At 38.7% G+C, this 12,386-nt stretch overlaps 1 protein-coding gene across 1 annotated transcript; it reads left to right on the forward strand.

Moving 5' to 3' along the window:
* Window positions 1-1,085: 1,085 nt before the first annotated feature.
* On the forward strand, window positions 1,086-2,015 carry LOC116900333 (olfactory receptor 4X2-like). The gene has a single exon (XM_032902089.1). It carries the CDS (start codon window positions 1,086-1,088, stop codon window positions 2,013-2,015), a length of 930 nt encoding a protein of 309 aa, XP_032757980.1.
* The last annotated feature ends 10,371 nt before the right edge of the window (window positions 2,016-12,386 follow it).

The following is a 12,386-nucleotide window of genomic DNA, read 5'->3' on the forward strand; positions in this document are numbered from 1 at the left end:
CCGAATGTGAACTGAGGACTTTGGCTGTTTTCAGTGGTTTCTTCTACAAGTAGCTTCCTGTGAGAATTTTCTAATAATCTAGGAATTTAAGTCCGCTCTCCACCATCTCTGTTTCTGTAACTGTAAGGTGAATTCCCTCTGCCCTAGGGCAGGTCTTTATCACTTGTCTGAATCAGTGAGGGAGAAATATTTTATGATATGGGCAGATTCGTCTGGCTCCGAACCTCAGGTCTCTCTGGAGGAAACACTGAGTTAATGCAGTCTCAGCTAACTTGGGAGTAAAAAGCACAGTTTTGAAGTTAGTTAGTATGGAGTCTGGGTAATGTCCTGAGGGGTTATATAGCTGGGCACTGAGGAAGGATGTTGGATCACTGCTGCTACACTGTTCTGAGAGTTAAGAGTAGAGGAAATCAACATGCCAGAAGAGAAAAGTAAATGGATGAAAGTGAAGGAAATGAAAAGGTCAATAAGTATTCAAACATAGAATAAGGACAAGAATTAGGAGAAGAAATATAGTCACATGCCACATCTGTAATAGGCCGCTTAAGGGATACTGAGCATCAAGGGACCTACACCAGTACTATCTATTCTGAAACCACTGATAGTATATATAAAAGGATGAGAAACTTTGTTCTGCAAACCAAGGAAGGTCATAACAAAAGAAGATTGCAAGGGAAAGAATACTGAAAACACTCAAAGGCAATAGGAAAACATGCAACACAGATGAAAATGGTGTCCTGGCAGTCCCTCCTTCATGAGGAAATACAACTTCTTAATAAGCCTTTCCTTCTTTGATCTGTTTCCAAAATTCTACATTCTGCATACAAAGTGACTTACTTATTCACCAGATAATAGACATTCTTGCTGATGTCCTATTGGCTGCAGGCTAAAACCCAAAGTCCCTAACAGTCCGTCATACACTGGTGGTGGTCTCTCCTATAGCTTTATACTTTACCTCACTATTTCCCCAACTATTCCAACCACTTGCACTCTTGGTCCGTCTTAATGGCTCCCTCTTCCTTCTCCACATTCCTAACTCCTCGTCTTTCATATCATTTCAGATCCTACCACCCAGACTGCTCCCCATGGCTAATACACACAATGTGACTGAGTTCTTTTTCCTGGGACTCTCTTCTAACCAAAAGGTGCAGAGAGTTTGCTTTGTGCTATTTCTGCTCCTGTACATGGCCATTGTGCTCGGGAATCTTCTCATGGTGGTCATTGTGGCAGTCAGCAGAAATCTTGGATCCCCAATGTACTTCTTCCTCAGCTCTCTTTCCTTTGTGGAGATCTGTTATTCCTCTACGACAGCCCCCAAACTCATCTTGGATCTCCTAGCTGAAAAGAAATCCATATCTGTATGGGGCTGCATGACACAGCTTTTCTTCATGCACTTCTTTGGTGGCATTGAGATGTTCCTGCTCACCATGATGGCCTATGACCGATATGTGGCCATCTGCAAGCCCCTGCACTACACCAGCGTCATGAACCGGCAGGTGTGTACAGTCCTTGTGGGAACAGCATGGGTGGGAGGCTTTGTGCATTCCCTTGCCCAGGTCCTTCTCATCTTCCGCTTGCCCTTCTGTGGCCCCAATGTCATTGACCATTATTTTTGTGATGTGCTTCCTGTGCTTAAACTTGCCTGCTCAGAAACCTTCCTCATTGGTCTGCTGATTGTTGTTAATGGGGGAACACTGTCTGTGATCAGTTTTGTGGTCCTCTTAGCATCCTATGTGGTCATCTTGTTCCATCTGAGAACTCAGAGTGCTGAGGGACGGCGCAAAGCTCTGTCTACCTGTGGGTCCCATGTCACTGTGGTTGTTATATTTTTCGCACCATGTGTCTTCATCTATCTGAGACCGACAGCCACTCTTCCTATAGATAAAATGGTAACTGTGTTCTACACGGTGATAACTCCCCTCCTCAACCCTATCATCTATTCCCTGAGAAATGCAGAGGTGAAGAAAGCCATGAAGATTCTATGGGTCAGGACAACAAAAGTAGATAAAAAATAGAGGCTGAATTTATTTATTGTCATGAATCTGAAATAATGTTGAACATAAACTGATGGGACAAATGAGTAGAAAGAAAATTAACAGGGCTTATTAGTTCTAGAGTTGTTCTGTATGTCCACCCTAAATGTTTTATTTTAAACACCTGTAAAGTATTTCTGGACATGTAAATATTATAATACAATAGCCATTTTAGAATGTTTCAAATCCTATAAATAATAATGTGAAAAATATGCAAAGGGAAATATCCAACTATAGACTTGCTCGCTACAGTGAATTTACCTTGTTGAAGAATATGAGGGCCTTTATCGCTCCGTGAACTTGAATTGCAAAGTGCTCCTCACAGAATCAAGACATTGTAATGAAGTACAGTAGAGGACTGGGGCTGTGGCTCAGCTGCTAAAATGCTGATATCCATAAAGCCCTGGCTTTCATTGCCAGCACCCATAAACTTGGCATGGTGGTGCACGCCTATGATTTCAGCATCCAGAAGCTGGAAACAGAAGAATCAGGACCTTGAGGCCATGCCTGGTTATGAAGATAGTCTTAAGCCAGCCTGAGATCTAAGAACCTGATTTATTCTATATACATTTTTAATTAATAAAAATATTTTATTTGAGATTATAATTATAACATTTGCTTTTATCTCTTCTGTGCTCTAAACTCTCCTATATCTATGTCCCAATTCCCCTTCAAGTGTACAGTCCCTTCTTTGACTAATTGCTATTGCATGCGTATATGTATATGCATATATATTCCCAAACAGAACCTGTTCAGTCCACATAATCTAACTTGTATGTGTATTTCAAGGCTGATAGTTAGGCACTGGACAATCTATTATGTGCTTTTCTCTGGAGAAGACCTCCTCTCCCACTCCCCGATTTCCTCAATTGCCTAAAGTTCTTTGTGCAAGCCTCAAGAGCGCGCGCGCGCGCGCGCGCGTGTGTGTGTGTGTGTGTGTGTGTGTGTGTGTGTGTGTGTGTAATATGTGTGTGTGTGTTTTAAAACTGTCTCAAGGTATCTCCTAACAATATATTTATTAATTTCAAAAGAAAACATACCATTTCCCACCCTCTTTACAATTGTCCAAAGTTCACATACCAAAATGAGGTAAACTGATGAATGTGCCTCCTAACAGTCATAACACCTGCTTGGTAGGAAACCTGGCCTGAATAATACATAACCCTGTAAAATAGTTACCTTTTACTCTTTAGAAGTATGACAACTAAGAAAAATTGAGTATAATAATAATACTCAACTAATAAAAATTGAGTATAATATGAGTTTGGATCCTGTATTAGATAAAGGCACCAGTGGGAGTGATGGGGGAAACTAGGACATAAGAAAGCTGTACAAATGCTGATTTTCTTACTTTAATGATTATGTGTTTCTCTCTTGGGGTTTAGGAATGTCTCATTGCCACTCTTGTGGTAAATTTTCAGTACACAATTCAATTTTGTTTGGGGAGATAGATAGATGATAGATAGATAGATAGATAGATAGATAGATAGATAGATAGATAGATAATGATAGAGGTGGTTATAGATATATAGATAATATATAGATATATTCATATATCTATATGTGTATATATACAGACATGTGCATCTGTATATTATGTATAGATACATATATAGGTATAGATAATATGTTACAGAAAGATAGAAAGAAAGGAAGAAAGGAAGAAAGAAAGAAAGAAAGATAGATAGATAGATGGATGATAGAAAAAGATGTTGTTCAGGCTTTCCTCAGACTTACAGAAATCAAACGCTTATATTGAGGCATGTGCTTCCGCATACAGCTATAGTAATTTTAAGTATAGTTCTCATGTTGTGCATTATATCTCCAGACCTGTTCATCTTATATAACTATAAGTTTATATCCTTTGGCCTAATTCTGCCTAAACCCATTGTCTACATATCTATTTACTTATTGAGAAAATGAATAATAAAGAAAAATTTCACAAATATTCTTAATGGGGAATTAGGATTAAATAAATTATGAAATTATTTTTATACTTTTTCAAGATTTTTTGTATCAACTTACTTTATAATAAAAGTTTATATTCAGTAGTCTTCTCCCTAAAGCTACCACAGAACACCAGCTGCAGCCTTCCCTCCCCTCTACCCACATCTCCTGTGGACAACAGCCTCTTAGAGCCCTGAAAGGAATTCTTGAAAGCTCCAGTCAATTGTTAACCCTGCCTCAATTTACCCTGAATGTCAAAGCTGGTCTTTACCACTAAATGCGTAGATGCCAGCATGAAAAACACAATCAAAAATAGCCAAGGCAAGATGTCCCCACTAAAGTCCAGCTATCCTAGCACAGCAAGTCCTGAATAGTCCAGCATAGCTGAAGCACAAGAAAAAGACCTTAAAAACATCTAAATGAAGATGGTAAAGGTCTTTAAAGAGGACTCAAGCTTAAGTGAAGGTAAAAGTGAGAAACCCAGTAACTGAACTAGAAAGTTCACAGTAAAGCCTTGTAAGCAGAAAGAATCAATCAGAAGAAAGAATACCAGGACTTAAATAGAGGACCTCAAACAAATAAGCAAGGAAAATGAAAATTTTAAAGCACCCAGAGAAGGAACATAAAGGAAATAAAAAACCAAACCATCAAAGTGTAGGCATAAAGGAGGAAGAAGAATCTCAAGACAATGGCATAGACTCGATTTTCAATGAGATCATAGAGGAAAACTTCCCCAAACTAAGGAAAGATACATGCATTCAGATATAAGAAATGCACAGAACACTACATAAACAAGACCAGAAAAGAAAATTACCAAGGTGTATTATAGTTAAAACACTAGGTATACATAATAAAATATATTGAATGCTGCAATAAAAAAATAAACCCAAGTCACATATAAATAAAAACCCATCAGAGTGAAAGCTGAATTCCTAATGTAAACTTTGAATGTCTGAAGAGCCTCAAGCAGTCCATTCCAACTCCTAGAAGACTGACAGCAAGGAAAGAAAAAAAAAAACTTCCTGACTGGAGAGATATCTCAGTGGTTAAGGGTGCTGGCTGTTCTTCCAGAAGTCTTGAGTTTACTTCCTAGCACCCACATGGCAGCTCACAACAGTCATAACTGTAATCTCATGGAGTCTGATGCCCTCTTCTGCTACTCAGATTTATTTTCAATATATTTGCAAGAAAACAAAAAATACCACAAGAAGCATTATTTGGGACTTAAGAGATAAATGAGCACAACAGAAAGACTGTGGAAAGTTTAAAAAACTAGGTGTATATAATAAAGTGTATTGAACGCTGCAAGAAAAAAACTCAAGTCTCATATAAATAAAAACTCATCAGACCGAAAGCTGAAATATAAAACCAGCAGTCCAAATCTGTACCCAGATCTGAACTGAACCAGTCAAAGAGCTCCCTGAACCCAAATCCCAAGGAGGGGAGAATTAGACACTCAGAAGTGTGGACACTCCTGAGAAACCAGAAGAGACTACTCTCTACCCACATTCCTAACTCAAGAGGAAAACACCAAGTGCCATCTTGCACCCTACACACAGGGACCTAGGAGCAGTAGAGGAAGAACTCTTACAGTTGCTGCTCTTGCTGAGAGCTGAAAGCCAGCTGCCAGAAGTGACTACATGCCTGAAAGAAGAACACTTTGTTCCCTTAACTAACTGAAAGAAAACAGGAAAATGGGTCTACAGGAGGGCTAACATATAGGCCCACAGGAGGGTCAAGCCACCATCAGAAATGGAAGACAAGCTAACACCAGAGGCAATCTGATGGCAAGAGGCAAGCACAGGAAACCAAGCAACAGAAACCAAGACTAATTGGCAAAATCAGAGCCCAGTTCTCCCGCCAAAGCAAACACTGGATATCCAAACACACCAGAAAAACAAGACCTAGATTTGATATCACATTTCATCATGACGATGGAGGACTTTAAGAAGGTCATAAATAACTCCCTTAAGGAAAAACAGGACAACGGAAGTAAACAACTAGAAGCCCTTAAAGAGGAAACACAAGATCCCTTAAAGAAATACTGGATTGGGGTTGGGGATTTAGCTCAGTGTTAGAGCGCTTGCCTGGGAAGCGCAAGGCCCTGGGTTCGGTCCCCAGCTCTGAAAAAAAAAAAAAAAGAAATACTGGATAAAACAACCAAACAGGAGAAAGAAATGAACAAAACCAGCCAGGAGTCAAAAATGGAAATAGAAACAATAAAGAAAGCACAAAGGGAGACAACCCTGGAGATAGAAAACCTAGGGAAGAGATCAGAAGTCATAGATGTGAGCATCACCAACAGAATAGAAGAGATGGAAGAGAGAATCTCAGGAGCAGAAGATACCATAGAAAACATTGACACAACTATCAAAGATAATGGATAATGGAAAAAGCTACTAGCCTAAAACATCCAGGAAATCTAGGGCACAATGAGAAGATCAAACCACTCCCCACTTAAAGGGCCAGTAAATATCTTCAACAAAATTATGGAAGAAAACTTCTCTAACCTAAAGAAAGAGATGCTCATAAACATACAAGAAGCCTACAGAACTCCAAATAGATTGAATCAGAAAAGAAACTCTTCCTGTCACAAAATAGTCAAAACACCAAATGCACAAAGCAAAGAAAGAATATTAAAAGCAGTAAGGAAAAAGGTCAAGTGACATATAAAGGCAGACCTATCAGAATTACAGCAGACTTCTCACCAGAGACTATGAAAGTCTGGTGATGTCATACAAACCGTAAGAGAACACAAATGCCAGCCCAGGCTACTATATCCAGCAAAACTATCAATTAACATTAAGGGCAAAACCAAGGTATTTCAAGACAAAACCAAATTTATACAATATATTTCTACAAATCCAGCCGTAAAAGGATAATAAATGGAAAAGCCCAACACAAGGAGGGAAACTACACCCTAGAAAAAGCAAGAAATCTCCTTGCAACAAAACCAAAAGAAGAGAAGCACACAAACATAATCCCACCTCTAAATACAAAAATAACAGGAAGAAATAATCACTATTCCTTAATATCTCTCAACATCAATGGACTCAAATCCCCAATAAAAAGACACAGATGAACAGACCCAGTATTTTGCTGCCTGCAGGAAACACACCTCAGAGGAAAAAGACAGACCCTACCTCAGAGTAAAAGGCTGGAAAACCACTTTTCAATCAAATGATCCAAAGAAGCAAGCTGGAGTAGCCATTCTAATATGGAAAAAAAATCAACTTTCAACCAAAAGTCATCAAAAAAAGATAAGAAAAGAACCTTCATATTCATCAAAGGAAAAATCCACCCAGATGAACGCTCAATACTAAATATCTATGCTTCAAATACAAGGGCACCTACATTCATAAAAGAAACCTTACTAAAGCTCAAAGCACACATTGCACCTCACACTATAATAGTAGGAGATTTCAACACCCCACTCTCATCAATGGACAGATCATGGAAACAAAATTAAACAGAGACACAGAAAGAATAATAGAAGTTATTAACCAAATGGACTTAATGGATATTTATAGATTATTCCATCCTAAAACACAAGGATATACCTTCTTCTCACCAACTCATGGTACCTTCTCCAAAATTGACCATAAAAACAGGCCTCAATGGATACAGAAAAATAGAAATAATCCCATTCATCCTATCAAATCACCACAGACTAAGGCTGGTCTTCACTAACAACAATAAGGGAAGAACGCCTACATATACATGGAAGTTGAACAGTGCTCTCAATGATAACTCGGTCAAGGAAAAAATAAAGAAAGAAATTAAAGACTTCTTAGAATATAATGAAAATGAAGGTACAACATACCCAAACTTATGGGACACAGTGAAGGCTGTGCTAAGAGGAAAACTCATAGCTCTCAGTACCTACAGAAAAAAACTGGAGAGAGCATATATCAGCAGCTTGACAGCACACCTAAAAGCTCGAGAACAAAAAGAAGCAAATACACCCAAGAGAGGTAGAAGGCTTCATAGCAGGAATTTGGGCTAAAATGAACCAAGTAGATACAAAAAAGGACTACACAAAGAATCAACAGAACCAAAAGCTGGTTTTTTGAGAAAATCAACAAGATAGATAAACCCTTAGCCAGACTAACCAGAGGGCACAGAGAGTGTGTCCAAATTAACAAAATCAGAAATGAAAAGGGAGACATAACAACAGAATCTGAGAAAATTAAAAAGTCATCAGATCCTATTATAAAAGCCTATATTCAAAAAAACTTGAAAATCTGGAGGAATATTTCTAGATAAATACCAGGTACCAAAGTTGAATCAGAAACAGATAAACCATCTAAACAACCCCATAACTCCTAAAGAAATAGAAGCAGTCATTAAAAGGCTCCAAACCAAAAAGATCCCAGGACCAGATGGGTTCAGTGCAGAATTCTATCAGACCTTCATAGAAAACCTCATACCAATACTATCCAAACTATTCCACAAAATTGACACAGATGGAGCACTACCAAATTCCTTCTATGAAGCCACAATTACTCTTATACCTAAACCACACAAAGACTCAACAAAGAAAGAGACCTTCAGACCAATTTCCCTTATGCATATCAATGTGAAAATACTCAATAAAATTCTAGCAAACCGAATCTAAGAACACATCAAAACAATCATCCATCATGATCAAGTAGGCTTCATCCCAGGGATGCAGGGATGGTTCAATATACAGAAACCCATCAATGTAATTCACTATATAAACAACTCAGAGATAAAAACCACATGATCAATTCATTAGATGGTGAGAAAGCATTTGACAAAATTCAACATCCCCTCATGATAAAAGTCGTGGAAGGAACAGGAATTCAAGGCCCATATCTAAACATAATAAAAACCATATACAGCAAACCAGTAGCCAACATCAAACTAAATGGAGAGAAACTTGAAGCAATCCCACTAAAATCAGGGACTAGGCAAGGCTGCCCACTCTTTCCCTACTTATTCAATATAGTACTTGAAGTTCTAGAAAGAGCAATCAGACAGCAAAAGGAGGTCAAAGGAATACAAACTGGAAGGGAAGAAGTCAAAATATCACTATTTACAGATGATATGATAGTATACTTAAGTGACCCCAAAAGTTTCACCAGAGAACTACTTAACCTGATAAACAACTTCAGTGAAGTGCCGGGGTATAATATTAACTCAAGTAAATAGTAGCCTTCCTCTACTCAAATGATAAGCAGGATGAGAAAAAAAATTAGGGCAATGACACCCTTCACAGTAGTCCCAAATAATATAAAATACCTCAGTGTGATGTTAACCAAGCAAGTAAAAGATCTATATGATAAGAACTTCAAGTCTCTGAGGAAAGAAATTGAGGAAGATCTCAGACGATGGAAAGATCTCCCATGCTCATGGATTGGCAGAATTAATATAGTAAAAATGGCCATTTTACCAAAAGAAATCTACAGATTCAATGCAATCTTCATCAAAATTCCAATTCAATTCTTCATAGAGTTAGAAAGAACAATTTGCAAATTCATTCACTATAACAAAAAACCCAGGATAGTGAAAACTATCCTCAGCAATAAAAGAACTTCTGGGGGAATCACCATCCCTGACCTCAAGCAGTATTACAGATCAGTAGTGATTAAAAACTGTAAGGTATTGGTACAGAGACAGGAAGATAGACGAGTGGAATAGAATTGAAGACCCAGAAATGAACCTACACACCTATGGTCACTTGATTTTTGACAAAGGAGCCAAAACCATCCAATGAAAAACAGATAGCATTTTCAACAAATGGTGCTACTTCAACTGGATGTCAGCACGTAGAAGAATGCATATCGATCCATTCTTACTGCCCTGTACAAAGCTTAAGTCCAAGTGGATCAAGGACATCCACATCAAACCAGATACACTCGAACTAATAGAAGAAAAAAGTGGGAAAGAGTTTTGAACACATGGGCATTGGGGAAATTTTCCTGAACAGAACACCAATGGCTTATGCTCTAAGATGAAGAATCAACAAATGGGACCTCATAAAACTACAAAGCTTCTGTAAGGCAAAGGACACTGTCATTAGGACAAAATGGCAACCAACAGATTGGGAAAAGATCTTACCAATCCTACATCTGATAGAGGGCTAATACACAAAATATACAAAGAACTCAAGAAGTTAGACTCCAGAGAGCCAAATAACACTATTAGAAAAATGGGGTACAGAGCTAAACAAAGAATTCATAGCTGAGGAATATCGAATGGCTGAGAAGCACCTAAATAAATGTTCAACATCCTTAGTCATCAGGGAAATACAAATCAAAACAACCCTGAGATTTCACCTCACACCAGTCAGAATAGCTAAGATCAAAAACTCAGGCAACAGCAGATGCTGGCAAGGGTGTGGAGAAAGAGGAACACTCCTCCATTGTTGGTGGGATTACAAACCGGTAATCAGTCTAGAAATCAGTCTGGAGGTTCCTCAGAAAATTGGACATAATACTACCTGAGGACCCAGCTACATCTCTCCTGGGTATATACCCAAAAGATGTTCCAACATACAATAAAGACTCCTGTTCCACTATGTTCATAGAAGCCTTATTTATAATTACCAGAAGCTGGAAAGAGTCCAGATGCCCTTCAACAGAGGAATGGATACAGAAAATGTGATACATCTACACAATGGACTCCTACTCAGCTATCAAAAACAATGACTTCATGAAATTCTTAGGCAAATGGATGGAACTAGAAAAAAAATCATCCTGAGTGAGGCAACCCAATCACAGAAAAATACACATGGTATGCACTCATTAGTAAGTGGATATTAGCCCAAATGCTCAAATTACCCAAGATGCAATGCACAGACCACATGAAACTCAAGGAGGATGACCAAAATGGGAATGCTTCACTCCATCTTTAAAAGGGGAACAAAAATATCCATAGTAGGGCATAGGGAGGCAAAGTTTAGAGCAGACACTGAAGGAACAGCCATTCAGAGCCTGCCCCACATGTGGCCCATATATATACAGCCACCAAAACTAGATAAGATGGGTGAATCTAAGAAGTGCATGCTGACAGGAACCAGATATAGATCTCTCCTGAGAGACACAACCAGAGCAGGTCAAATACAGAGGAGAATGCTAGCAGCAAACCACTGAACTGAGAACAGGACCCCCCATTGGAGAAATAAGAGAAAGGATTGAAAGAGCTGAAGGGGCTTGCAACCCCATAAGAACAACAATGCCAACCAACCAGAGCTTCCAGGGACTAAACCACTACCCAAAGACTATACATGGACTGACCCATTGCTCCAGCTGCATTTGTAGCAGAGAATAGCCTCGTTTGGGCACCAATGGGAGGAGAAGCCCTTGGTCCTACCAAGATTGGACCCCCAGTGTAGGGGATTGTTGGGGGGGGCATAAGAGGGGGTGTATGGGGAGGGAACACCGTTATAGAAGGGGAGGGAGAGGGGTTATGGGGCTGATGGACAGGAAACCAGGAAAGGGAATAACATTTGAAATGTAAATAAGAAATACTTAACTTAATAAAAATGGAAAAAAGAAATATAAAGCCATAATTATTAAAACACAAAATGCCACTGAAACAAAAAGGAACTCCAAAAATTGTTGGGGTTCAGGAGTCAACTACAAACCACACAAACACCTATCTCAGTCAGACAGGAATGGTTTATTGAATGCACATCCTAATAATGATCAATCAGGGCAGTAGCTCAGAATTCAGGGGCTGGGCCACAACATCAAGCATCTCCCTCTGCCTAATTATAAAGGTTAAAACTGCAAAAATCAGGAGCTCAAAGCCATCTTAAACATAGCAGTTCACATTCTTGGCCTTTAATTTGATGGGTCCTACATAAAGCTTGTAGAATTTCTTAAGGTTAATAAACACAGAACATACACAATATAACAAGATATGGGATCACTATAATCATGTTCTGAGCCAAGTTATTTTTCTCTGTCAATGACTGGCAGGCATATTACAGCAACAACATGCAATAGCTGGCAGGCATGGAACAAAATGGCTACAGCTATGTTGGGGTGGGGGGGTATGGGGGAGCAGACCTCAACAAAAATCATAACACGGTAACTGCAATTACATATTTTAACAACAGCATTAAGTATCAATGGCCTCAATTCTCTAATTTGTGAAAGACAGAGGTGACTTAATGGACCAAGAAACAAAGTCTGTCTTTTCTACAAAAAAAAAAAAAAAAAAACTTAGAGTTGATAATAAGCACTGCCTCATACTAAAGGGATGAACAAAACTAATCCAATCTAATGAGACCAGGAAGCAAATAAGCATTGATATCTTAATATCTGACAAAATAGAACCCAAAGTAAAACTAATCAGAAGAGATAATGAGGGACGCTTCATCTTAATCAAGGAGACAGTTAACCAAAAAAGCATCACTACCTCGAGCATATATGC

This window comes from Rattus rattus, chromosome 5 (genome assembly GCF_011064425.1).
Source record: "Rattus rattus isolate New Zealand chromosome 5, Rrattus_CSIRO_v1, whole genome shotgun sequence".
Lineage (NCBI taxonomy): Eukaryota > Metazoa > Chordata > Mammalia > Rodentia > Muridae > Rattus > Rattus rattus.